At 40.3% G+C, this 26,036-nt stretch overlaps 2 protein-coding genes across 6 annotated transcripts in view; both read left to right on the forward strand.

Annotated features, from left to right (window-relative positions):
• The window catches only part of ahr2 (aryl hydrocarbon receptor 2), a 52,628-nt gene extending 29,461 nt beyond the window's left edge, over nt 1-23,167 (forward strand). Inside the window, exons 3-11 of the mRNA XM_054775136.1 lie at nt 10,667-10,857; nt 10,926-11,015; nt 14,809-14,935; nt 15,027-15,166; nt 15,259-15,461; nt 15,573-15,682; nt 15,753-15,894; nt 16,221-17,859; nt 17,925-23,167. Of these exons, the coding sequence (XP_054631111.1) occupies nt 10,667-10,857; nt 10,926-11,015; nt 14,809-14,935; nt 15,027-15,166; nt 15,259-15,461; nt 15,573-15,682; nt 15,753-15,894; nt 16,221-17,859; nt 17,925-18,023 (2,741 nt within the window). The 3' untranslated portion in view covers nt 18,024-23,167. The remainder of the gene's footprint in view (nt 1-10,666; nt 10,858-10,925; nt 11,016-14,808; nt 14,936-15,026; nt 15,167-15,258; nt 15,462-15,572; nt 15,683-15,752; nt 15,895-16,220; nt 17,860-17,924) is intronic.
• A 1,966-nt stretch (nt 23,168-25,133) lies between these two features.
• LOC129184168 (aryl hydrocarbon receptor-like) overlaps nt 25,134-26,036 on the forward strand; it is a 38,093-nt gene continuing 37,190 nt past the window's right edge. For 4 of the 5 annotated variants that reach the window (XR_008571560.1, XR_008571566.1, XM_054780606.1 and 1 more), the window contains exon 1: nt 25,137-25,497. Coding sequence is in view for 3 of the 5 variants with exons in the window: in XM_054780606.1 (XP_054636581.1) it covers nt 25,457-25,497 (41 nt within the window). In the remaining 2 variants the exon portion in view is untranslated. Of the gene's footprint in view, nt 25,498-26,036 lie in introns of all 5 variants that reach the window. The other variant, XM_054780604.1, reaches the window with a different exon arrangement.

Genomic DNA, 26,036 nt, shown 5'->3' on the forward strand with positions numbered 1-26,036 from the left:
ATGCCCATTTCACTGACCGGAAGAAATAGCCAATGAAGGAGAAGCCAGCGAGTACCAACAAAGAAGAAGCAACTAAAAAGTTTGGCTTAAAAAAGAGCGGTCGCCTCAGTGTTACAATTGAAACCAGGAATCAGAACTGGAATCATTCAAATTCCAACGATACCCAACCCTACACACAGCACACGACAGATTAGATCCAGCCAATACAAAGTGATTTACCTGGTATCGCGTCCTGCAAGCAGGCACACAAATGTGCACCTATATGCACACGCACACGTGTACACATGCAAACGTATATATTTCATCATGTATGCATGATTTTGAAGCTGTGTAGGTTTGAAAAAAATTTAAATAAATTCAAACAAGTGCACCTAATTCTCATTGATCAAATCATTGATGTGCATTATGGTATCATTTTACCCTCCAAAAAAAACGGTTCAAATAAAAAGCGAAAGTAAACTGGCAATGAAACCATGACACCACCTTTTGATTGGTGGGAAAAAGCTTGTCACCCGTCAGTCAAAGCATGAACAGCCATTTGGTTGCAGAGAGAGAGGGGGAAAAGGTGCGACACCAATGCTGTTAAGTGTCCAAATGACACAAAGATGCACATCATGGAAGGTAAATATGTTTTATTATAACTAGGCTTGTGAACGATAAACCGATACGACAGGATATCCGGTTTGACTAGCAAAAGATTCGGTTGCACCTGTAGCAGCCTCCTGTATCGATAACAATCAGCTACAAATCTTTAGATTAATCGATTGACATGCACCGGGTATCGTGAGAGAAGCAATCATTTCACAGAGTATCTTTTAAACAATGCGAGAACCTGGGCTGTTCCATAGCTTTCCTTGACTGAAGACGAAAATCGATGTAAATAGTAACAGGTGCTAGCTGGCTAGGTAGTCATCACGAAAGATTTTCAACCCGTCAGCAAAAACCTGGTGCAAAACTTGACCAGCCAGACCAACAGAGGAGAGTATGGTAACTTGTTTGCTTTGGAATTTTTGTACTTTGAAATGTTGCACCTTTGTTACCTACCTGGAGTGGTGAAAACACTATGCTCAGTCTGAAATGCTGCACGATTACTATTGTTATGACATTTTGAGTATGTTTTTGTTGACCTTGTTTGTTTACTTTGTTTGTTTACTTTTGCAAACTAACACAGTATTTTCATTGCACCAGTGTGACTAATAGTTCTATTTACTTATCTGTGATAACAAATTTTTAAGCAAAAAAGTCCAAGCTTTCATACGCTGTGCTCTTCGGGTGTTTTATAGTTACTGATAAAGCCGACAAAAAGTGTCACCTCATTATCATGAAGTACTGTGCCTTAGAAAATATTATGACGTCTCATAGTTTAGGTTTTAGCAGAGTGTGCATGCAGATGTCGATGTGCATGCAAATACCAGACGGAAGGATGTACTGTACTACAGGTGTACATCAAATATTTATTAATACCCTTCCGGATGGTGTATTTGTAATTAGTTTTTGTTTTTGTTTTGTTTTGTTTTTTGCACTTCTTGGCTCCAAAGATAAACCAGAAAAGGAATGTAGCAACATTCCCTTTCCAGATGGTGTAATTGTAATTTGGTTTGCTTTTGGTTAATGTGTTTTGCACTTCTCAGCGACCGTAAGATTCGAATCGAATCGTTTATCACGAGATTTACATCCCTATTTATAACTTTGGCTACATTTAGCTTTGTTGTTTGCTAAATTTGTACATGAGTTTTTGAATTATACCTTTTATATTTGCATTCCAAATCATAAGAAGGACTTATTACACTTTCCAACTCCGATTTTAGGTGTTCGAGTGATTTTAGTTTGTTAATACACTATTCATAGTGAAAACCTAAATGCACAGTCACACGTGTGAGGCTGTACTCAAAAAATGGAAACTAATCGAAGCAATGAAAACTGTTTTTCATGTGAGACATGAAGGTAAACACAAAAGATATGTAAAAACGCTAAAACCTACCCTGGTCGCCAAAAGGTTTAGGGCCCAGAATTCATTCATTCCCATGATGAGTGAATGTAAACTGACAGAACTGTTTATGTGTCCAGGTTACAACACACACACACACACACACATACACGCTCACAACACAGACACATTTTTTCTTGAATTCCAACATGAGTGAGACTTCTTTCCTCTCTGCTGCAGGTGCTCAACAAAACATCTTTGAACAGACCCCCACCACCACCAACACACACACACATTCACTCCGTTGACTAAATAAACCCCTTACATGCAACTCTGTTGGCAGACAGCCCGGCCTGTCTGCGTCCCACAGCACCTGTCAGTCAGCAGTCAGGGTTGCAGCCTTGCTGCTTACCAGGTACTGTCAGAATCCATGACTAACTGCCGGACTCACTGACTGACTAATTGACCCACTTAGCTTTCCCATAGTGTTTCTTTGAGTGTGTGTTTCCTGTGTGCGCGCGTGTGTGCTCGCGCTTCCGGTTTTCAATGAGTCCATGGCACGATAGCAAAAAGAGCCAGCGCTACAGTACATTAGGTTTCAACGTCTATTACCGACAGCTGCTTGTTATACTACACCCTCCTCTGTCAGTTTCCTCACATCCGCACCAGAATTCCTGCTTGTTGGTAAGGGATCAAATAGTTATGTCCATCAAATACAAATTTACAAACTTTAGTATAAAACATTCTGGATTTTTGTGTTGATATCCTTGTGTCGTACCATAGAAACTATGGAATGTTCATGCCTTTGTAAGTCAGTAAACAAACAAAATCAGCGGATCAAGTAATTATTTCCCCCACTCCGTATCAGATGCGTTTGCTGCCATTACTCTGTGTGTGTGTGTGTGTGTGTGTGTGTGTGTGTGCGTGTGTGTGTGCGCGCGCGCTGCTGAACAGTTTACATCTTTCTTTGTCTTTTCCTCCACTGGCCTCCTTCCTCTCCTTTCTCCACTCAGGATGCTGGAGGTTGAAAGTTCGCACGCGAGGCTTTGCTGGCGTATGTGTATGTGCACGCATGCTTTTGCGTGCGTTTGCTGGTAGGGTAGACAATAAGTAAACAGCAACTACAGCAAAACAGCCACATTTCCATCGTTTTGAAACAATTAAAGCACCTTCCTGATTTTGAAGGAAGTCTCACGTGAAATATGTACATATATGAAATATATACATATTGCTTGAGTAAAGAACTCAACTTTCAATTTAATGGTAGTGTTTTGGTGTGGAGGGGAAGGGCCGGGAAGGGACACAAATCAAGGATTTGAAAGGGGATCAGAGCTATGCTGTCCGCAGCGATTATTTTTTCTATGACCAGTCTATGTGAACAACAATGGCTGAGTGGAACAGACTTGTGGTTTGGCAGTTTAAGATGAACATGTGGAAGCCATTGGAGCAGCAGGATGGACCCACAAGTCACAGACACCAGTGTTTCCCCTATCTTTATATTACGGGGGGACACCCATATACCTGTATATGGCAAGTTTCGGTTTCGGTTATGCCGCTTATGTCAACATCAGTCAGCCTCAGGGTCGTCAGGAGTAAGCGGGTTCCACTGTAGTATAGTTGCTGAAGACCTGAGAGAAGGCCTGCCGGCTCACCCTTAACTTAGGGTGCTGCGCAAATTCTTTGAGCCCACACTCATCCTTTATGATCTTGCTTTGTACACCGAGGCACAGTCAAGGGCAGAAGACTTGGACAACAGTGACATGGACCTCAACCTCACTACTAGGGCTGCTATGAGAGTTGAAATGGATGACAAGAATTTTCTTTTTTTTTCACCTTTCATGCCCAAACCTGCCTGGTGAGGATCGGAAAGAGAGAGAGAGCGAGCACGGTCAGTCAAAGGGAGAAAGAGAGTGTTGGTGATGTTGATCTCACACACACTCCTCGATCCTGTACTCCAAAGGGGTCGAAGAACAATGGTCCCATTCAGCTCTTGGGTTTCAGAGTGGAGAGAAACCGCAAAGTACAAGATGGGGTGACATGTATTTGATGCAGTTAGTAGGGGTGTCATGAGACACCCAACTCACAAAACAAGAGGATGCATGAGATTGGGTTGAGAATGACGAGACGAGTCGAGACGAGATTTTAACATTAATTTTAAGAAAAATACAATGAAAAAATATGACTGGACAAACAAGCTCTGTAAAAGTGTGGAATTGCCGTTTGTGAAATGTATTTTCTCACAGGCAATCGTACTGTCTGTGAAACTTTGGCAGCGTTTCTGGAAATGCTAGCTTTTCAACTGTAAAAACTGTTAAAGAGCAGCATTTATTTTGTGATGACTTTCTGTTAACGAACACCATTTTGCACTATTCCGTTTGTATTAACTTTGCCGACCAAACGTCTCAGCGAGTGTTGACTGTCACTACGGAGGTTTGGCATCCCAATGTGTAGTTTGTGTCCCACATGGGAAAACTATGGATATGTTTGAGGTGGGCAAGTTTGTTTTGTTGCCCTTTATGTTTCTACCACTGAATAAATTTGGCATACTGGCTCGTTTGTGTTGATGGGCTCACCTTGCTTATTATTAGTATTCCCACACGGGGACTGTGGCATTTTGAAAGCATCTTTTTCCCTCATAATTTCTCCTACTTGCATTGCTCCTCATGAAACTCCACTCTTTTGCTGTGTATGTATGCTAGCAGCCCCACTTTCCCCCACAGAGACAAAGCGACTGTATGACTGGCAAGAGGTCTCACTCTGTTCGCCGTTGTCCTATGAAGCATGTTGGTGCTGAACTAATGCACAGAGTGAACCCTCTTCCTGGAGGCGAGAGACGAGGAAAAGACTCGCATGTACATGGCAATATATTGAGTTCATCATCGAGTTCATTTTCATTTATTGTGTGATTAATTTATGTATTTATTGTTGCGAGACAGTTTTTTTCTGAGCGAGAAATCACTTCACGTTTTAATGACATCTCGACCCGAGTTAGAGTGTTTTAGTTCAGGTTTTTACCAGCATTCCTGTGTATGACAGTGGCCACTGCCTCAAGACACCAACACCACCTTCCATAACATGCTCTTCAATGATGTTCAAGTTTGCTGAAAAGTCCAAAAATTAAACTGACCACTATGTTTTATGATCTGATCATGTCTTATACAAACAAATAATATATGAATAAAATAGGCTTCATATTGAAAAATATCGAATATTTTTAATAATAAGCGACTTTCTAAAAACTCAAGGACGCCGAACATCATATAGACAAAACAAAAAAGGATAAAAACAACACGAACATGCCATAGTTAGTATACAGTCTTGAACATATGAGTTTTTGAAAATGAAATGAAATGAATGAAAATAGAGAGTGAGTCAATATTTTTGATGTTGGTAATGAGTTCCAGAGTTTGGTGCTGAGGCGGGCAGAGGTGAATGGAGGAGGAGGATCTGGAGTGGCAATGTGGAGGAGGTCAGTCAGATACGGAGGGCTGCGGTTGTGTATAGCCTTGAAGGTATGCAGGAAGAGTTTGTAGTCTATTCTCTGTTTGACCGGGAGCCAGTGAAGTTGCTGTAGGGTGGGGGTGATGTGATGAAATGAAGCGGTTCTGGAGGGACTTCTGGGGAGACCAAAAAGGAGTGATTTGCAGTAGTCAATGCTGGAAGTGACCAGGCTATGGATAAGGATGGAGGCTGCATGGACAGTGAGGGAAGGGCGGAGATGTTTAACATTGTCAAGGACTAGGAAATTATGTCAGTTTTTTGGGGACACCTTGTTTAATGTATACAGCATCTATTGTTTGTCCTATTCTATTGTTTCTCCCATATAATTTATCCTGAATTTCTCATTTATTATCATTATTATTTAATAAGGTATTATGTAACATGTATTATGTACTGTGTTTATCTATTCATTACGTGCCTGTTTTATCTATAATATACTACGTGTTTATTTATTCATGTTTCTGTCAGTTTTTACTCCTGTACTTATTATTCTTATTATTCTTTAATTAAGGTACTATTTATCTTCTCTTTCTATATTAGAACATGGTAACTTGGTACATGTTGAATACGGGAAGTGAACAATTAATTAACTGTTTAATTAAGGCAGTTAAGCAGCCAAAAGCACAAAGTGACTGTGACCGACTTGTTACCAAAATAGCTTACTGACGCTGGTTCTGAGACACAGAGCCACCAAGCGCCGAGCTTTGATGCTACGAGAAGTAGGCCCTGACACTGAGCGTGCCCAGGCAGACCCCCACAACACACACACACACGCACACTCAAATTACAGTGACGCCGAAGCCTCCTAAGAAGCAGTGAATAGCTCACACACGCTACATGTTGCTTTGTTTAAGTTGGCAACCAGGATTTGCCCATTGAAGTCTCATTTTGAAGTGAGAAATATATCTTCCGTTGTTTGCTTGTTAAGTTTAAAGCCAATGTGACACCTCTTTTTGTAGTGTGGTCTGTTTTTATGAACGCTGCATTGTACATTCATACGGTATTCATTCATAAAACCTGACAGGGCTTTTGATCGATTGGAGCTGTTGCAATGAGTCAAGTTTAAAGGTGCAAAGGAAGTCGAAAGAGCAATAAAACCCTTCACTCGGCACAATTATGCCAGAAGCTTGATGATGGATGCATCATCTGGGGCCTTAATTATAAAGGTTGCTGCGCACAAGTTGCAGCTGCAGGGGTGAAATGTGGGCACACATCTTTTACTGCAAACGTTGCTACTTATAGAAAAATTGTATGCATATTCCTATTCATTATTTCACACCTACGTCTTTCAAAGCTTATACTTGCATATAAAAACACAGATGAATTATAAAATACAGAGTACCACATTATTTGTTAGAGCCTAATTGTATATATAGTATAGTAGTATATAGTAGTATAGAGAATTATTGAGGGACTGTTTATTTTGCTACATTTTTAATCGAATGGCATAGCAGGGTACAGGAGGTGCATCTTTTAGCCTACTGACGCGGTGAAAATGTATTTTTGTAAGCCGTGCATTTATTCATTGGATTTTTGCAAGCCTAAAACCAAAGCATATGGATTGCAGCAGAATATTTTGTTAGATTAAATCATGTTATGAATTTAGGAAATTATTAAATCTATCTTTTAAAAAAAAACATTTCAGCTGTTGGGGTTTAGACCACTTTGTACTGTAGTTGGCATAAATGTGCATCTTCCTATTTCTGCAGGACTGAATCTCTCTTTTGACAATTAAACACAAAATAACAATAATTTTTCATGTGCGTTTTCTACCAGACAGGTTGTCGACCTCACAGAAATTGCAACCGAAACTGAAATTAGTCATTTCATGCTGCTTAGCCATAATGATGAAGTTAACAACATGAAGTTATACAACACATGTTGACAGAAATGGAGCCATTTTTCATAGAAATAAGCGTGTGTGACTTAGTGGGGTTTTACTGTACATTAGTGATGTGTGGCTCAATACTGAAATATCGATATCTTTATGCTCCCAAATCGATTCTCAAATCAAAATATCAATACTTTGATAAAGGGATGTCCTAATCTGATATTGATATTGGATGTAGGGCTGATATAAAAAAAAAAAATTGCGGAATATATCGGCCTGCATCTCAAATCCCCGATATTGGCATTCCGATACAAGCAGTCGATTCCAGACTCCCCCCCCAGCACGTCTATCCTGCAGTGACCAAATAGAAGCAGTGTAGAAACAGTGTTTGCAATCATTCAAACAAAGGAGCAAGAGTAATGCACAAGTTTCCCATGGCGGCACAGAACTGTGGAAGTTTAATACGCCCAATGTCATTGCGCATCACACAGGAAACTTTCACGGGATGGCAAAAAGTCATATCGCGGTAACAGAAAAGAGCGAGCCCCTGTGAGTAGTTCGACTTCATTGAGCACCTTGAACCTCGCCATATTATGGGTAGCTGCCACGACATTGTGAATAAAGCTATACCCCGCATGCGTAAAGAAGCAAATGTATGAGTTTTTCCTCATACCAACTGTTTCTGATTATTGTTCTCTGTTTGAGTAATATCACTTGATCAAGCCTTTTCTAACATTTCACACTACAGAATAAGTCATAAAAGTGTGTATGAGGTTAGGTTAGGTTAATTGGAAACTCAAAATTGTCCATAGGTGCGAATGTGAGTGTGAATGGTTGTTTGTCTAGATCTGCGATTGGCTGGCAACAAGTCCAGGGTGCACCCCGCCTCTCGCCTGAAGCCATCTGGGATAGGCGCCAGTATACCCCCGCGCCCTAGTGAGGACAAGCGATATAGAAGATTGATGGATGTATGATTCGTGTGGATATTGGTATCGGCTGATATTCAATATTGGTATCGTATCAGAAGTGAAAAATGTGTATCGAGACACCCCTACATTCATACTTCAGTCATTTGAGGTCAGTGTGTAATGCTGAAGCACACGCGACAAAGGAACATTGTGAATTTTTTATTAGTTTTCATTATTATACTAGCTCCTAATAATTACTAATTCATTTTCATGGTTTTATTATTTTATGTTTTTAATATTTGTCATGTTTTTTTCTTTTGCATAGTAGCTTGGCTATATTGTAAATCACCCCACTACCTCAATATACTCCAGAATTGAACAGAACTAAATACAACTTTATGCTATGATCTATGCTGTGGTTTGAAATACACTACGTTTAAAAAAATGACCAGACACATTAGGCGTATTTGCGCAAAGTATCTGTATTGACTCCAGCTGATAACAGCCTGAATTTTACTCAGTATTGGATGGAAAAAGGAAATCAGTGGTATCGTACTTCACTGGTTTACATCATCAATGCACACAGTCAGACCTGGCAGGAAATTGCTGGAAAATCTTGTATATTACCATGCTGACTATTTAGTTCAGGGCAAGAAAGAAATTAGAAAAGCAGCCCAGTTCAAGTTAGTTCATCTGTGGCCTTCATCCACCACATGCTACTTGTCTTCCAAAATAGTTGCCGACCTACTCCAGCCCATTGAAGCCAACGGGTAATTTTGTGGTTCTGCCTGTAATCTGAATTTAGCCCAGAGTTGGAAGAAGCTCAGATGTACTCCATATGGGGTGGGCAATAATTGAAATTTTGATATCAATCTGATACCGAGCCAGTATTGCAGATACGGATGCTTTTTACTTGATTTTTTTTTCAAGCTCATTGAATGACTTTGTGATTTTGCCTTTAAGTCGTTGATTATGATTATAATCAGAGTAAAACACAAGAAAAAAAAATTAATTATCAATCAACTTCTTTATGAAGAATTTAACAATAAATAAATATAACAACAACATAGCACAATCACTCCCTTATTCTGTTGTATGACACACAGTTAGCGTCTGCCCCGTTAGCGTGTTGAAAATTTACGCCAAAATTTTGTCTTGGTTTATGTACACTTGTCATTTAGCGTGAGTACAAGTGTGTTCTTAATGCATTTTTTATCACAAAGCATCCTTAGCTTCTAACAAAGAAGCTCTATCTTGCTTCGTTACAAAATGGCAACCGGAATTCAGCTACGTAGTCCGTCTATGACGTCATCAGCGGTTGACTCTCAAAAATGTTAATACAAAACACGTTCTTATAGTTTTACATGCATAAAACAATTCTAAATGCATATACATTATGAATAAAAGATATAAATTAACATTTAATGTTATTTTTTACCATCATCGAAGACCTGTTCCCAAAGACACAATGTGGCAGTGAGACACAACTCGTACACCACCTTCCTGTTTTGTCATGAGCTATGTCTTGAATTCAGTTCAATTCAATAGTGTTTTTCACCGTCTTTATCAATATGCTAGCAGTTGAAACTTTATGTGGATCTATTATGGGTTATTGAGGTATTGAGAGCTATTATAGAAAACTATAATTGTAAAACTATAAAAACGTTAGCTTTCTGGAATGAATTAATTGGATTTACATTATTTGTTATGGGAATAATTTATTCAGTTAGAGTACATTTCAGTTAGTGTCGGACCTTCTGGAACAAATGAATGACACTAACCAAGGTTCCACTGTACAATTTTTGAGCAATAAAGTCAATAGTGAAAAATAAGTAAACAAAAGCAAAAACTACTATTGGCCCGCATTGAAATCCTTTGGCTTTTTTACCCCAAAGCCCTCCTCCTGTGTCCAAGGACTTACTTCCTGAGTGTGTAAAGAATATAACAAGATATCAATATAATTTAAAAAATACAGTAGGATCAATGTGACACTGCTATGACCCTTGGTATCGATACTATTGATGTTTGGATCCATCCGCCCGCCCGAGCATCCATCCTTGAGTGGTTGATTTTTGTAATAAAATGATGAAATGTGTTTTTTTCTTGTCCATTTGTTTAAACCTTCAAAAATCACCTGCTTCCTCTCCAAGAGGACATTTTAAGGGGCCCAGTTAGGTTCCTCTTATTTCCTGCGGTGATTAGGGCGGCCTGATAAGCGCCAGTGGAGGAAGTGTTGTGTTACAGTGTTGTAAGACTACAGGAAACAGCAGGTGGCCCCACCCTGGTGGAAAGCAATGCACTTCTGCCCTTTCTGTTTTTTGTACTTCACACTCCTCATTTGACAAGACAGTTAACATGATGTTGATCCACTTAATGTTACACTGCTGAGCATATCTTGATATCCATGCATCTTTTCTGCACAAAACGTAATGATGGAAAAAGGTTTGGACATCTGCACAGTCAAACTGACTTAACATTCTTCATGTCTTAACATGACAGCCACCCTTAAGAATGGCGCGAATACGTCCAGCTGGCACAGCAATCACAGCGTCGTGGCGGAGGAGGGAGATGTCCAGAACACACTCACGCCACGCACTCTCACTGCCACCACCTCCACAACCACACCGTCCACCTCCCTGGTGACCTCCATCGATGGGGTTAGTTTCTCAGAGGGAGACCTGCTCCTCCAGGTGAGATCTGATCAACCCGCTGAGCCAACAAAGAAGAATGTCTAGTCTAATCAAGTGTTGGTCAATAGGCGCTGAATAGCTTTGTGTTGGTGGTGACCTCTGAAGGGTACGTCTTCTACACATCACCCACGATCCAGGAGTTTCTGGGTTTCCACCAGGTAAGAACAACTTCAAAGAACAGAAGATACCAATGCTCAAGGCTTTTCTCAGCATCTTTTCATCCATTGGGGCAGATCGAATTGTTGATCTAAATGCCCTTACGTGCTAAACAGATTTGCTCTGCCAGGGAAAAGTGTAAGATACTCTTCCCTAGATTTTGTTTGACTTTGGACTTTTTCTCAGCATCTAAAGGTCTACGTTGATGTTCTTGCTATAACAAGTAGGTTTTGATGAATTGATGTCTACAACATTCCACATACTGTATTGTTTTTTATAACTGGGTAAAGTAAAAAAAATCTGAAATTAGACTGACAATCTCCTTTGTAAACTTGCCTAAAACTTTTAGTAGAGAGCTGTGCATGCAAGTAACATCCTGACAAAAACAGAATTTATTGGTGTAAATCAACTTTGTGTTTAATAGTTAATAAAAATAAGGGGTGTAACGATTCCTCAAATAATTAGACTAACTCGATGACAAAGAATAATCGTGGATTTTTTCGGCCTTGGGGAATCGCTTTCGTCGCCAACGCGCTTACGTCGCCCACGTAGAGGACGAAGAAGGAAGCGGGTGGCGCGGGAAGATTGAAGAGACGAGAGAATACGTCAAGGCCACGAAAGGAACGAAGGAAAACAAAGAATAAAATCGCAATTTTGTCGCCAAAGAAAATGAAAATGTGGCTAAACAGCAAGTCGAACACCGTGACGTGTATGCGTTGTAACACGGCACTTACATACCACAACAGCACATCTTATATGTTGTATCATCTCCTCCCGAATGGAGCCGAAGATCCGAGACACGGTTAAGTTAATGTAGCACAAATCAGTGAGATTAATGTTAATGTACCTTACTAACATAACATTAGCCAAGTGGAGGGCTAGCTTTCTCTACTACTGTCGAATGTGTTGCAGTTTATTACAATGGTAATGTGACTTTTCATCTGCAAAAACATAGCGCCGTGATGGAAAATAAAAACATTTGAGCTCACTAATCAGTAGCTGCTCATTTCTAGCAGACAATACTGTGCAATGGAACAAGGAATTCCTTGTGAGTCTAGAGTAATTCAAGATTCAAGATTCAAGAGTTTTATTGTCATATGCACAGTAAAACAGGCAGTTATACTATGCAATGAAATTGTTATTCTGTTCATTCTCCCAAGAAAAGAAAGAAAACACAATAAAAAGAGTAAGAACATAAGAAACACATGTACCAATAAATTAAGCAACAGCAACAGAAGAGACATTAATACAGATAAATAATACAAATAACTAAATAAATAATAAAGTGCTATGAGTGTGTGCGTGTGTTACGTGCGGCTTGTGTGAGTGCTTGTAATGTGTTCCACTACAGGTGTCTTCATTTTACTTTGAACACTGCAAAAACTCAATATATTATAAAGAATATTTGTCTTATTTCTAGTCAGCCTGTCTACATTTAGGATGTATAAATGCGCAGCCATCAACAAAATGTAATATTTTCAGTATTCAGTAAATTTCAGTAGAATACTCGATTACTAAAGTACTCCATACCTGCATCCCTAAACAAAATAACATATTTATAACATATCTGGACACATGTGAATAATGTTTGACACAAAATAACACATTTTAGTACCAATTGTACCCGTTCATTAGTGAAATTTCTTGTGTTACTACTAATAAACGTGTGTGTATAACTCGCTGTGTCACGACTGCAGCGTCTAATTCAGTGTCCAGGGGTTCTCAACTGGTGAGTCGGGACCCAAAAGTGAGTAGCCTAGCTAGCTTTTCAGTGGGTCGCGGGTCTTTGATTGGGGGAAAAAAAAGAAGTAATGATCTAATGTACGACGGTCAAGTGAGTGGAGACCTACAGGAAAACTGCATTTTTTTTAAACATTTTGCCCATCTTCCACAATCCTGCGAGACATGAACACATATGCTGTTCCCTTTACTGTGCGTTGTAAAAATATAAAAACAGATAAAAACAGACAGCTGAGTACTCACATATGGGACCGCCTATTAAGCCTTCTGAAAAATACTCCAAAAAGCTCCAACAATGCTCCATTTACATGTAATGTGATGTGCATATTAACCAAGCTACAGCGACATCGTTATTTTTGTTATTAACATTACACCGGTCGAACTACGTTACTGGTGCATTGGCACTTGGCCATAACACACCAGCTAGCTACTATCCAGCTAGCAACTAGCTTCACCACGGAATCAGCTGCAGCATGTCAGCTCACAACGCCACCACTACAAAAAAGGTGAGGCTACACATTTGAGATGACACCATGGAAAAATTAACACGAGTGTTTGTTTCCATATTGCTATGTGAAATCATTGCGCCGAGCACTTAGAAGTTCCAGTAATGCTTAAAATGGCCATAGTCACAGCATGTACTGTATATAAAACCATAGAACATTGTTGGAGGTTTTTGGAGGTGTTTTAATAGCACAGAAAAGATAAAGACATATGTGATCATGTCTCATATAAGGTTTGTGTATGATGAGCAAAACTTAAGAAAAAGTGCAGTTTTCCTTTAACATGCCGTCTGTCCGACACACAGCTGCAGATATCTGCTGGAGAATAGTGTGCCATAAAGAGCCAGTGTATCAGCGCTGCAGCTCAAGTTGTGTTTAAGTGCCTTAAAATATAAGATATATGAGACGTTGCAGCCAATATGAACATAATTCTGCCTCCAAATTTCAAATTGACCAATAGTTATTTTGATGTACAGCATGTGTATAGGGATACAGGTGGTCTTCGGGTTAAGTAGGCTCCAGTTATTCAATGGAAGTCACTTACACTGTACAGAGCACACATGAAGGACATAAAATACAGTAATATAACACTAAATAGAAGTATAAGTAATAGAATTAAATGCAACAGTAATTGGAAATAAAAGCCAAAGCACTAGCAAACTTTCCATCTCAATACCACTACACTGCTTGATTATTACTGTTGTTTTCAGAGGATCGGCAACCTGGCAGTTACGTGTACTGTAGTATAAAGTTTTGTGATTTTGTGATAATTAAACGGATATTTCGGATTCGAAGAACGTAGTTCCACTTAGTTGCTGGGGACAATTAAGTAAAGAGTTTGGCTTCTCAAAACAATATGCGTTCAAAAGATGAATACATTTGCATCACAAAAATGCGAGGTTTGAGTTTTTTTGAGAAGGCATTTTTGTGATGCAAATGTTTTAATCTTTTGAACGCATATTGTTTTGAGAAGCCAAACTCTTTACTTAATTTTCCCCAGCAACTAAGTGGAACTACATGCTTCATCACAGAAATCTGACCAGAACTGGACTTAGGAGACCAAGTGGGGGGTAAGTCGCTGTTATTGGACTACAATTCTGATGGGGATGTCATACAACTTCATGTCAAAAAATCTGAACTATCCCTTTAAGAATGTAATGATGCATATTTGAATATGAATAGCTAACTAACCACTAATATAGTGGTACCTCAAAGTCCTTCAGTTTAGTTCACTTTCAACTTTTGTTCGCAAAAAGCTTGTCCATATCTGCTGAGAGTCCTATCAAGCACGGCAATGCAACAAAAACTGGAAGTAGAAACTTCCCACAATAAAACACGTAATCTCGCTAATTATCACTTACAGAATCCACACTTCTGCCCAGTCTTCTACGTGGCTACTTAGTTTAGTCAAACTCTACATTGTACAACTTTTGGTCTTCAAGGCACCACTGTTCACTCAAATGGTAGAAAACATGGACCCAGCAGGTGTGGCTATTGAAAGGACTTGTGTCAGCGGGGATGAGGAGGCCTAATTCAGCGTTTTGTGTTACAGTCTGATGTCGTCCATCAAAGTGCATTTGAGTTGATACACACAGACGATCGAGCACTTTTCCGCCGGCAACTTCACTTTGCTTTCAACCCACATTCCAGCCAGGAGGATGGCATCGCCGAGACCAACAGTAAGTTGCTCCTGCATCATCCAAATCTGGTTTGACGTGAACACTATGTATCAGCTGCTCGCAGACCTTATTGTTGACATCTTGGCTGCAGGTGAACAGAGCAGCAGTGAAGTCAGCGCCAACATGATAACCTACGACCCTCAGACCATCCCTCCAGAAAACTCGTCCTTCCTGGAAAGAAACTTCTGCTGCCGGTTCCGATGCCTTCTGGACAACTCTTCTGGCTTCCTGGTAGAAAAAAACACAAAGATAACAAATAACAAATGGTCCAAAGTTGCCTTTTAGCTACAGTACAAGTCTCTGCTCTCATTTGGCGTGTTCAGGCCCTAAACTTCCGTGGGCGTCTGAAACTCCTGCATGGTCAGAACCGGGTGTCAGAGAATGGGACGCAGGTTCCTCCTCAGCTTGCTCTGTTTGCCATTGCTACACCCCTGCAGCCGCCGTCCATCTTGGAGATCCGTACCAAGACGCTCATTTTCCAGAGCAAGCACAAGCTGGACTTCACGCCGATCGGCATCGACACCAGGTAAAACTGTTTGCATTCTGATTTGAGATGATGTTTAGTCACTTGCAGAGCTATGCTGACTGTGTGCTATGCAAAGGCAGACTGTGATTGGAATTTGTGCGTTCTGTTCAGAGGAACAGTGGTTCTGGGTTACAGTGATACAGAAATCTGCATGAAGGGTTCAGGTTACAGCTTCATCCACGCTGCAGACATGATGTACTGTGCCGACAACCATGTCACGAGTGAGTCATACTCTTATTACACATGCTTCAACGTATAGCTTGAACTTAATTAGTCTCTGTGTTTGTCCAGTGATGAAAACAGGACAGAGTGTTACTTCCGTCTTCAGACTGCTGACTAAAAAGGGAACGTGGGTCTGGGTCCAGGCCACCGCCAGGCTTGTCTTGAAGGGAGATAAGCCAGATTTCATTGTGGCCCGGCAGAGACTTTTGTCGTAAGTTGCAAGGCATGGATGTAGTTCTTTATGTATTTCTTTTATATGCTGCTTATTTGAGGCAAAAGCCATGTCAAAGATTTTGTAGCTTCTCTACAGTTTCTTAAAGTCCTCAAACTGCTTGAATTGTCAAATAACTAAACAGATTCCAAATTCAGATCCCTCCCAGCATTATTTCCTTTTGATCATAATAATCCCAACAAATGATATCATATAGCATGGCTACAGCTTTTGGCGCCACTATCAGTACATTTTTTGTTGCCATCGCTTGCATGTTTTATCAAGATAAGGTACAAACAAGTCTGGCATTGCCTTCCTCTTTGCAGCAACGAAGAAGGAGAGGAACAGCTGCGTCTTCGTCGGCTGGAGGTGTCGTTTAGCTTCACCACTGGTGAGGCACTGTTGTACGATCTGGTGCCAACCGTGGACACGCTCGACACTTGCTCCACCTCAAAGCAGAGGAAGCTAGACCAGTACACGGTCAACCCCAACTCGATTCTTGGCGTCATGCTGAACCAGGACCAGTCTGTCTACTGCGAGCTCAACAGTACCAAGACTATGAACGACCTTAACGACATGGCCTTCAAGGACACCCATGCCACAGTCAGTATTCCTGGAGATGTCTGGCAGCACTCTTCCTCCAACCCTGCCGTTGAAAGCCTGGTGAAGTCCGAGGACACGATCCAGGAGATGATGGAGACTCTGCAGCAGATTCTGGGTGACGGTGACCTCATAGATACAGTGGATGTGAGACCTGAAGAGCTAAAGAGCTGGGAAAGCACTGTAATGAAGGTGAAAAGCAACAGCTGCGAAATGAGTGGCAAGTTAAATGAACTTATTAGCGAGGACATCTTTTTGTATGTGGAAGAGCAGCTCCAAAAAGAGGGTGGGCTGACGTTGCCAGACCAGATTGTTGACAGCATCCCAGTGTTGAATCAACAGAATCAGGGTCTTGCTGACCCAAGCTTTAGCTGGCCTTTAGAGCCTCAGAGCCAGTTATTCAGTGGAGAACAGATGATGTCTCAACAGCCATCTCATGTCCCGGGGATGATGAAACTGACCCACATTGAGCTTCCTCAGCTGAAATCGTCCAGTTTAAAGAGTCCAGCAATGGAGCATATTGCCTCACAGCAAACACTGTCACTTTCTACTGGCATTCATGGTGACCGGGACCCTACAGGTGGACCTCCACCGAGCTTTGTCCCGGCTTTGGGGGCCTCCTGTGCTGGGACATCAAAGAAATCGAGGACCGTAAAGGAGAACAACCTATTGTCTCTCAGACAACCCAATCATATTCAAGCGGCTCAACCAATGCAACACTGCCATCAACAGAGAGTGTCGAACCTGCCTGTTGACCACTATGATCAAATACAGGCGGCGTTCAGCTTACAGAATAGCCAGTGGAACTCAAACCATGCAGACGCTTTTGTGGAAAGGTACACTCAAAATGTTTCTAATGGACCAGTCAAAGGAGATCCACCAGCACCCAGCTCTATGCAGAGCCACTTGGAGCTTCCAGCTCAAAATGGACAGAACCAGAGAGGTTCTTGGCAACTACAGCAGCAGCTAGAACCAGAGTTAATTTCAAATGGACAAAGGGGCATGAACCAATTGCCAGGATTTCAGCCAAATCCAGGGTTTGCACTGACCCAGAACACGCTGTCCGGACCATTGTTAATGCATGGTCTGAGGGGGGCACCTGTTGGAGGTTCAAGCAGCTGTATGTTCAATAACAACCCCCCCTCGCTGCCTGTGAATGGTGGGCATGTCAGTCAGATGCTTCCTTACCAGACATTGAAACACGTCAACAACCACATCCCAGACAGCCCCGCCTGCTGCTATCAGGGTGAGGGCGGGTCCACGTCCCATTCAGACACAGCACCGCTTTCCTGCCAAATGACCCCAGGTGTCGACCTGGGGGGCCGGCTGATGCAGCAACAGCAGTACCTAAATTTCAGTGACCAGGTAAAAAGCACTCTCAGATTGACGGTTTGTTGTAGAATAAAGTTTTATATTTTGTGTTTTGACAGCTCAACAACCACTCAGTTGTCGGGAACAGGGGCGGGGCATTTCCTCATTGCCAAACGGGACCTCCTGCTCCTCAGAGAACAAACAGGAAGCAGCTGTGACTTGTGGGCTGCAAGGGATCACAACATGGACAACCATCTCTAAAACATGAACGTGCGCTTGACTGAAGAACAGAAATGCACCTCTTTGTTTCTTGAAAAACGAATGGTCGCCTAAATGTTAAGGATAATCAAGCAAGAGACGGAAGCTCACCTGTTCGTATGGAGTTACATGTAGTTTTTTAAATCATTGAAAATGAGCATTGAGCTTTGACCAAAACAGAAGATCAGTGAAATTTGAGACCAGCCAGCAAGCCCGACAGACAAGATTAAGGGCTCTTCATGATTAGGTATATTGTAAGTTTGGAAATTGACCTGAGTGGTCAGTTTTTTTTTTTGTTTTTTTTTTCACTTTGAGCTATTTCCCTGTCAGAGGTCACCACGGCAAGTCAACCGCATGAACACTTTTGGATTAGTTTTTACACCAGATGCCCTGGTAGGGAATCGCACCCATGCTCTCCGCCACAAAAGGCTGAAGCATGTACCACTGCGCCGCCGGGGATGCTTCACTTATGACAGTAGACGTCCCATTTTTGGCACTGATGCCCCATTTGTTATTTATCCTTAATGCAGGGGTGTCCAAACATTTTCCATTGCGAACCGCATAAGGGAAAATTGTGAGGATGCGGGGAGATGCGTATTAAAGATGGTAAAACCAATGCAATGCATTGTAAATTTGTGTAATACTGTATGTGATAATATACTGTATCTAATTTCTAATTCATTTTATATTTAGAATACTCTGAGGGCTAATAGAAAATGAGCTGCCGGCCAAAAATGGCCCCCGGGTCGCACTTTGGACACCCCTGACTTAATGGACCCTTACAAGCTGTATAAGAGCTGAGGGGTGATAGATTATTTTTGTTTCAGGTGCCATCTCTTAACATATAAACACGCACAACCAATTCGCTCTCAGAAGGATAAAGTGAGATATACTTTTTTGCTGACAGTTGTGCTTTTGAAACATGCCGTGACGACATTCATTTCAAGTTGTCGTCATCCAGCCAACATAGAAGCACGGAATCTGCTGTGTTCGGTTTTAAAGCAAAACGTCGTTTTGGATCTTTTTTCTCAAGTTCATATTTCAGTAAGGAAAATAACGCAGACAATGCCTCACAGTGACAGAACTGTATATATTCAGACGAAAATTAAACAAATGTTAACTTTGCCTTTGACTTTCAGATGTATTGCACTCTCTCTTTAAAAAGCCTATATACTGTATATACACATTGATAGAAAATTGTGTGACGCTTTACAGTATAACATATAGACAACAGTTTGTCATTTTTCTTTTTGCAACAATGACTGTAAACGTGAAGCTGTCATTTTGCAGCAAAAGTCCGTCCTCTTTCTTCTTTCTGTCTCGCGGTTAATTTAGGGTTCCTGCTCAAAGCCAGAGCATCAACGGTGCAGAAGTAAAACAACAAAGGCAGCTATTGTCTATTTTAAATGAGGATGGATGTACATGGAACAAAGAAAATGGATGAAAAGACTTCCAATGTCTTACTGTCTGTTGGTCTTAAAATCACTCACCACTTGGAAAAGAGTAGCAAGAGTTGTGGGGTAGCTGACAGCTCTTTGAAAAAATGTCACTTTTTTGAATTACAACATGCTCACCCTGTGCAAGTGTGTAACTCCCATATTTCATATCCAAATGGTGCGTGGTGTCTGTAGACCAGGGGTCTCAAACATGGGGCAGCTGGAGGTAGAGTCTGGTGGGGCCGTACCGCATGGAGTAGTCACTCTGATTCCTTTCAACCAGATGACTAACTTGTCAACACTAGCAGAAGCTGACATGAGCGATGGTAGCTCGTAAGTGGCTGTGAATATAAAACGTAAGTATAAAAATATAATATTGTGGCACTCTTGAGTTGCTCAAGAGACAATCAGAGGCACTTCAGTTTGCTTAAAGGATGATGCTGTTTAGTTGGGTGAGTAGGAACTCAAAAAGGCATGCTGGGAGTGTTTCCGGCTTCCGAGCATGCCTTGCGGTACTAAAAAGTTGCTAAAGTTACGTGGTTGGAGTTAACGTAGTTGTTTATTGTTCCCTATTGTAGTAGTAGTTGCCCTATGTGGGTTTAATTACCCGCTACATGTTGTGCTGTGATTTGAGTGTTTTGCCTAGGGAAGCCTCTGGACTCATCCAGGCTTTCTGGACCATACGTACACAATTTTTTTATATCTACCGGGAAGCCACAACATGTGCCACAAGTTTGAGACCCCTGCTGCCGAGGGATGTCCACATGTTCATTCTTTTTGGTACAGAGTACCAACCCTTAAGTCAACCCTTTTGTCAACATCCAGTACCCTCTTAAGCTGATGTTGACATACAGGGGTGTCCAAACCTTTTCCACTAATGGCCACCTAGTGAAAAAGGAAAGGATTTAAGGGCCACTTGGATATTTTGAAAACCCAACACATGCAGATATGCTAAGAAGTTATATATATTTCAAGAAAAACTCCATCTCTGCTTTGTGATATTGGTGACAAAGCTGCTTATTAGTATGAACTTCAGTCTTTGCTCTTTTTTCCCAGTTTGTGGTTGTTTTTTTTTAAAAAAAATTTTTAATTAAAATATGTCATCTTTTTTATTCAATAATCTTTGTAAATTTTGTGCTCGTAATATTATGACTTTTTCTCCCATAATATTTGGGGTAAAAAATGTTATTCCCATATTCCCCAACCTATTTTTCCAAAAATGACAGCTTTATTTTGTTTTGTTTGTTCCTCATACTATTACACCTTTTAAAAATAACATGTTTTTTCTTTACTAAGATTACATTATTTTTCCCCGTAATGTTTCAAATTTATTCTTGTAAAATTGTGACTTTTTATTGTCAGATTTTTCCTTTTTTCTCGTAATATTTTTACTTTATTCTCATAAAATTACAGCAATTTTTTTTCAATTTCTGCTGTTTTTACCGTTTTTTTTCCAACAATGTCAGCTTTCTTCTTGTACATTTTCTCTTGTAATCATGACTTTATTCCCATTCTATTTTGACCTTATTCCCATCATATTATCTCTTTTTTCCCCCCCAACCTAATTTTATTATTTTGTTTGTTTCTCATAATATTACGACTTAAAAAAAATGTCTTTTGTCTTTAATATTTCAACTTTATGCTACTAAAATGATGTTATTTTTCCTCATAATAGTATGACATTTTACCACTTTTCTCTCTTAATATTTTGAAGTTATTCTTGTAAAATTACTGCTGACGTTTCCATTTTTGCTTTTGCTGGGTTTTTCTGGTAAATTATATTTTTAGAGCGTGCCACAAATGGCTCCCTGGCTATCGCCAATCTATTATGCTTAGATTGAGCATAGGACTCAAAGTCCTTTCTTCTTTTGTAGACTTCTCAGCCATTCTTTCACCCCCATTTCTGCAACTAACAAAATGAACCCATTTCAATTTAGTACAAAAGGAGGAAAACGATGTAACAAACTGCCATAGGTTGAAAAATCCTTTATAATCCTACCCATTTTCCTAGTGTCTCTGAAGAGACTTAAAATGTACCGTAATACAGGATCTATGTCAGTGGTGTCCAAAGTGTGGCCCGCAGCACATTCTAAAAATATAACAAGAAAACAACAACCAAAAACAGCAAAAATTGAGAAATCGCCAGTAATTGTACAAGAATAAAGTAATAACATAGAAAAACTTTAGGAGAATAATTTAATATTATGAGAAAAAAATGATGTCATTTTAGTAGTTGAAATATTAAAGATGTTTTTGTTTTGTTTTAAATGCCCTTTCATCCTTTCATATTTCAGTATGTGGCCCCTGCTGGGAAAGTTTTGGACACCGCGATCTATTTGTGTCCCAAGAGTTTTAAAATGACAGAAAATGAGCATATGACAGTTTTGCCCTCTTGTTTATAAAGTTAGAATATTCATGCCAGCTCGGGGTCAATTCCTCCTTTCTAGTTTAGCAGTGAGTGTCATGAGAAATGGAGCAGGGAACAGGAAAAATGTCCATTTGTACAGCTGTTGTAGTATTTTTTTTAACAAACTAAACCAAAGTAAATAAAACTGTCCTCTCAGGTTTGTAAATTAAAAAAAAAAAAAACATTCAGGTGGTCTATCATGTTTCATGCTAGTACTAGTCCCATATTGCGGTAATACACGTGTATAACGACCAAGCAAATATAGAGAAGATGCCCTTTGTGTAATTTTCCCCTCCACAAAATTTTGTGGAAATCGGTTAAGTATTTTGAGGTAGTGCCGCTAACAAATAAACATACCTACAAATACAGGTGTAAAATAATGTAACCAAAGGATTCTGAACTAGTTGGCAAACTGTGTGCAGAGTGGAATCCCTGAGCCAGTTCATTCACAGTCAGTTGCTGTGAATTGTCTCCTTTATACCTGTTTAGACTACAACTGTGTCTCTTCTGTCTGTTTGTTCCCTATTAGAGTGTCGGTGATTTTATGTGTTGGAACAAAAGTTATGTTTTTCCAAGATAGAGGATCCAAAGCACGCTAAAATGATACGGCGTATACTTTTACATGTCTTTAATGAGTGGTTTTCTCTCAGTGTATACATTTATGCTGGTGGTATTGCCTGTAAAAGAAAAGAAAAGGCCAATTATACACTACTCACAATTTTTTGTGATATTCGGCTATCGTATGAAATTTTAGGATGAGCCTAAAATGTTCTATAGCCTTTACACGTGAACTTAATTCGACCTGTGGAGTTTTGTATGTTTCAGAACTGTTTTTCGCACAACTTCCTGTTCTCTGATAAGGAAGTGAACAGCAAAATTTACAACAGGTGATTTTTTTTCACAGAAAACATACAGCTGTGTGTCTTTCTGTGACTTTAGAGAAGGTCAAATTAGAAGTTCACCTGTAAATTTTGTAGTGCATTTTAAGTGAACCCGAAAGCTAAACGTCCCTAACTTTTTGTGAGTGGTGTATATTGTTCAAACTCCATATGCTGGTATATATATTTATGTATTTTGTTTTAACACATTTTGTCACATATCTATCTGTGGTTTTTTTTGTACATTCACATGCACAGCGCATATACGTGTGTATACTCTGTATGTTTGTAACTTTTCAGTTGATTTCATCTTGTGGAATTGCCTCTAGCAGTGCAGCAAAGTGTCTTTTTACAGTCGCCGCATTAAAGGTGCTGTGATAGCACACTGATGCTGAGTTTCAGTCTTGTTAATCCTCTGAGCTGCCGAAAACACTTGGCGATTCTCTGATGTGTTTTGATTAATGATGTTAGTGCTCTACAGGTCCACTAGGTGTCAGTGTAATGCTTGATTCGGTCATAGCAGACAAGACTTAAGGTAAAGCCTGTCAATCACAGGGTCGTGAAGGCACAGCCATTTACGTCGCCACTAACATGCATGTTTTTGTGTGCGGGAGGAAACTGGGAGTATCCCGGGTAAATCCCATGCAATCATGGAGAGAACATGCATACTTCACAGAGTCCACACACAAAGGGCTGACCTGGATCCTAATCCCACACCTTGTTGTGATGCAGTCATGTTCACAATCTGCAAAGCGTGGAAAATAAGAATGTGCTGTTTGTATGAATGACTGTGTTTTTAAAGGAAACCTGCACTTGCCCATCATCCATAATCCTTATATGAGACATGAGCACACCTCTTTCTCTTGTCTGCGTGTTCTAAAGATATAAAAACAGATATAAATAGGCAGCCCATCAATGCAAGGAATGGGACACACGTATTCCGCCGAGAAAGCCTGCTATTAAAACCCCTCCAAAAACCTCCAACAACGTTTTATCATTTTATATACATGCTGTAACCATGTACAGTAGTAACATTCATGACAATATGTAATACTTGCAGTATTTTGGTCATTTTAAGCATTAACTTCCTTCCTGGGTGCACTGATTTCACATAGCAACATAGAAACGAACGCTACACCTAGCGTTAACTTTTCCAATCTCACAAATAAAAACACAGCAGCAGTGGCCACAGCTCCAATATGTCGCTTTGCCTTTCGGTAGTGGCCTGACACGTGAGCGCAGCGCTGACGTGCTATAAGTGAGTGTGTGGTGAAGCTAAAAGCTAGCCCGTGTGGTGTGGCAAGGTGTCACTCCGCCAGTAAAGTAGTTCTTTGGCATATCAGTGTTAATAATAAAAAATAACAGTCGCTGATTGGTTAATATGCATGTAACATTATGTAAATGGAGTGTTGGTGGGGTTTTTTCAGAAGGCTTTATAGGCAGAATAATTGCATCCCGTTACGTGCATTGTTAACTTTCTCTTTTTAGCTGTTTTTATATCTTTAGAACGCACAGAAAAGAGAAGACGTGTGTTCAAGTCTCATATAAGGGTTGTGGATTATGGGCAACTTTTTTTTTTAAATGCAGTTTTCCTTTAACCACACATTAAATGCTCTAAAATGGGCCCTAAGCAGTCTTGTGCTTGACTTGAACTCATTAAGTCGTTAAGTGACATATAGGAAATATTTTCATGTGATAGTCATGTGACTATCCCAGGACATATGGCTTGGCTAAAATGGCAGTGCATGTCAGGTAAGCTAGCTCATTTCCAAAAGCTTATTTTTTGCCAATAAAGGTAATTTTAAACCCATTTAACAATTGCAATGCTTTAGTATGCTGTTTGTCACAATAGTAAAAATGCTAATGCAGTACCCAGCTACGTATGGGCTCTACGGCCACCACACCCACGGCTGGGGGACAATTTCGACGAACGTGGCACTGTGGTGCAGAACATTAGTTCAAACGAACCTCCATTTCCGCTTGGACGAATTCAGGTATCAACTTATTGCCACCCCTATGTGAGAAACGGTCTCACCTTGGCCACCCCAATGAATAATTTGTGGCTCCGCCACTGACAGTACTTGTACTTATTTTGAATTTACAAATGTTAATTTGTAATTTCTTAAAATGTATTTTCGTCAGTACAGTTCAAAGTACTGTACAGTATTTGTGGTGCTGAGAAGAAAAAAGTGTTAAGTTATTTTAGGAATAAAGAATAATGTTGTTTTTCTTTCCACCCCCAAGGTATCCACCCCAGCCCCTTTCGCCAATGCTCGAACTAGACATCTAATCAGTGCACTTAAGCGAGACTGGGAGATGGTAGTTGGGAGGGGGCGGACGGGAGGGGAGGAGAAAAGGTGGATGGAGGCGGCGAACTGAACTTGGACGTGGCTTTTGTGAAGTTTAAAGTCCGCTGAGATTGAGACGCCATGGAAGAGGGGTCTATTGAATGGAAGTGATTGAGCATACTGTATATGCGGGACAGGTATATTTACATGACATCATTTAAAAGAGTTGTTTCTTCTCTTAGTTGTCAATGTGACAGTTTAAATGGCGTCTGGTGCTGGGGTGTTTTGTATTGAAAGCTAGCCGATAACGTGCTTGTGGTCCCGGCTCCTTCTGGTTTCGACTGGATGGATGACCCGCTCGACTGGGAATAAACGGAAACCAACATGTACGCTGGACGCAAGAGAAGAAAACCGGTCCCGAAAGGGTAAAATGTTTATTGCATATCCTGTCGTTGTTGTCATTCGGAGTATAGCCTACATAGCTAGCTCAAATGCAGTTTTAACACATTTCGCTGCACGTGTGGAAATGAAATCACCTTTACCTTACCTTACCTTACCTTACCTAAGCGGATCGAATGTATCGATACCATATTGTAGACGTATTATTGGGTCATTAATAGCGTGATAAAATCGATATTTTGGTTAATGTTTACAAACTCACGGAATAAGTTATTTGACACAGGAGGGCTTTGGGGGCAAAAAGCCAAATAATTTGAATGAGGGTAGTGTTGGCTTCGGTTTAGTTTTTTGCGCTATTGAGTTTTGCTTTAACAATTGTTCTAAAAAAGAAATGAGACATTTGAATTATTTTGTTGTTATTGTTACATTACCACCCTGTGTTTCATTCTGTTTATAATCATGATCAGCAAATGAAAAGCAAGAGCACAAAATCATTCAATGATCTTGAACATTTTCAAGTAAAAAGTGTCAATATCAGTATTGGCCTTGTACTTACTTGGAATTG

Source organism: Dunckerocampus dactyliophorus, chromosome 1 (genome assembly GCF_027744805.1).
Source record: "Dunckerocampus dactyliophorus isolate RoL2022-P2 chromosome 1, RoL_Ddac_1.1, whole genome shotgun sequence".
Taxonomy (NCBI): domain Eukaryota; kingdom Metazoa; phylum Chordata; class Actinopteri; order Syngnathiformes; family Syngnathidae; genus Dunckerocampus; species Dunckerocampus dactyliophorus.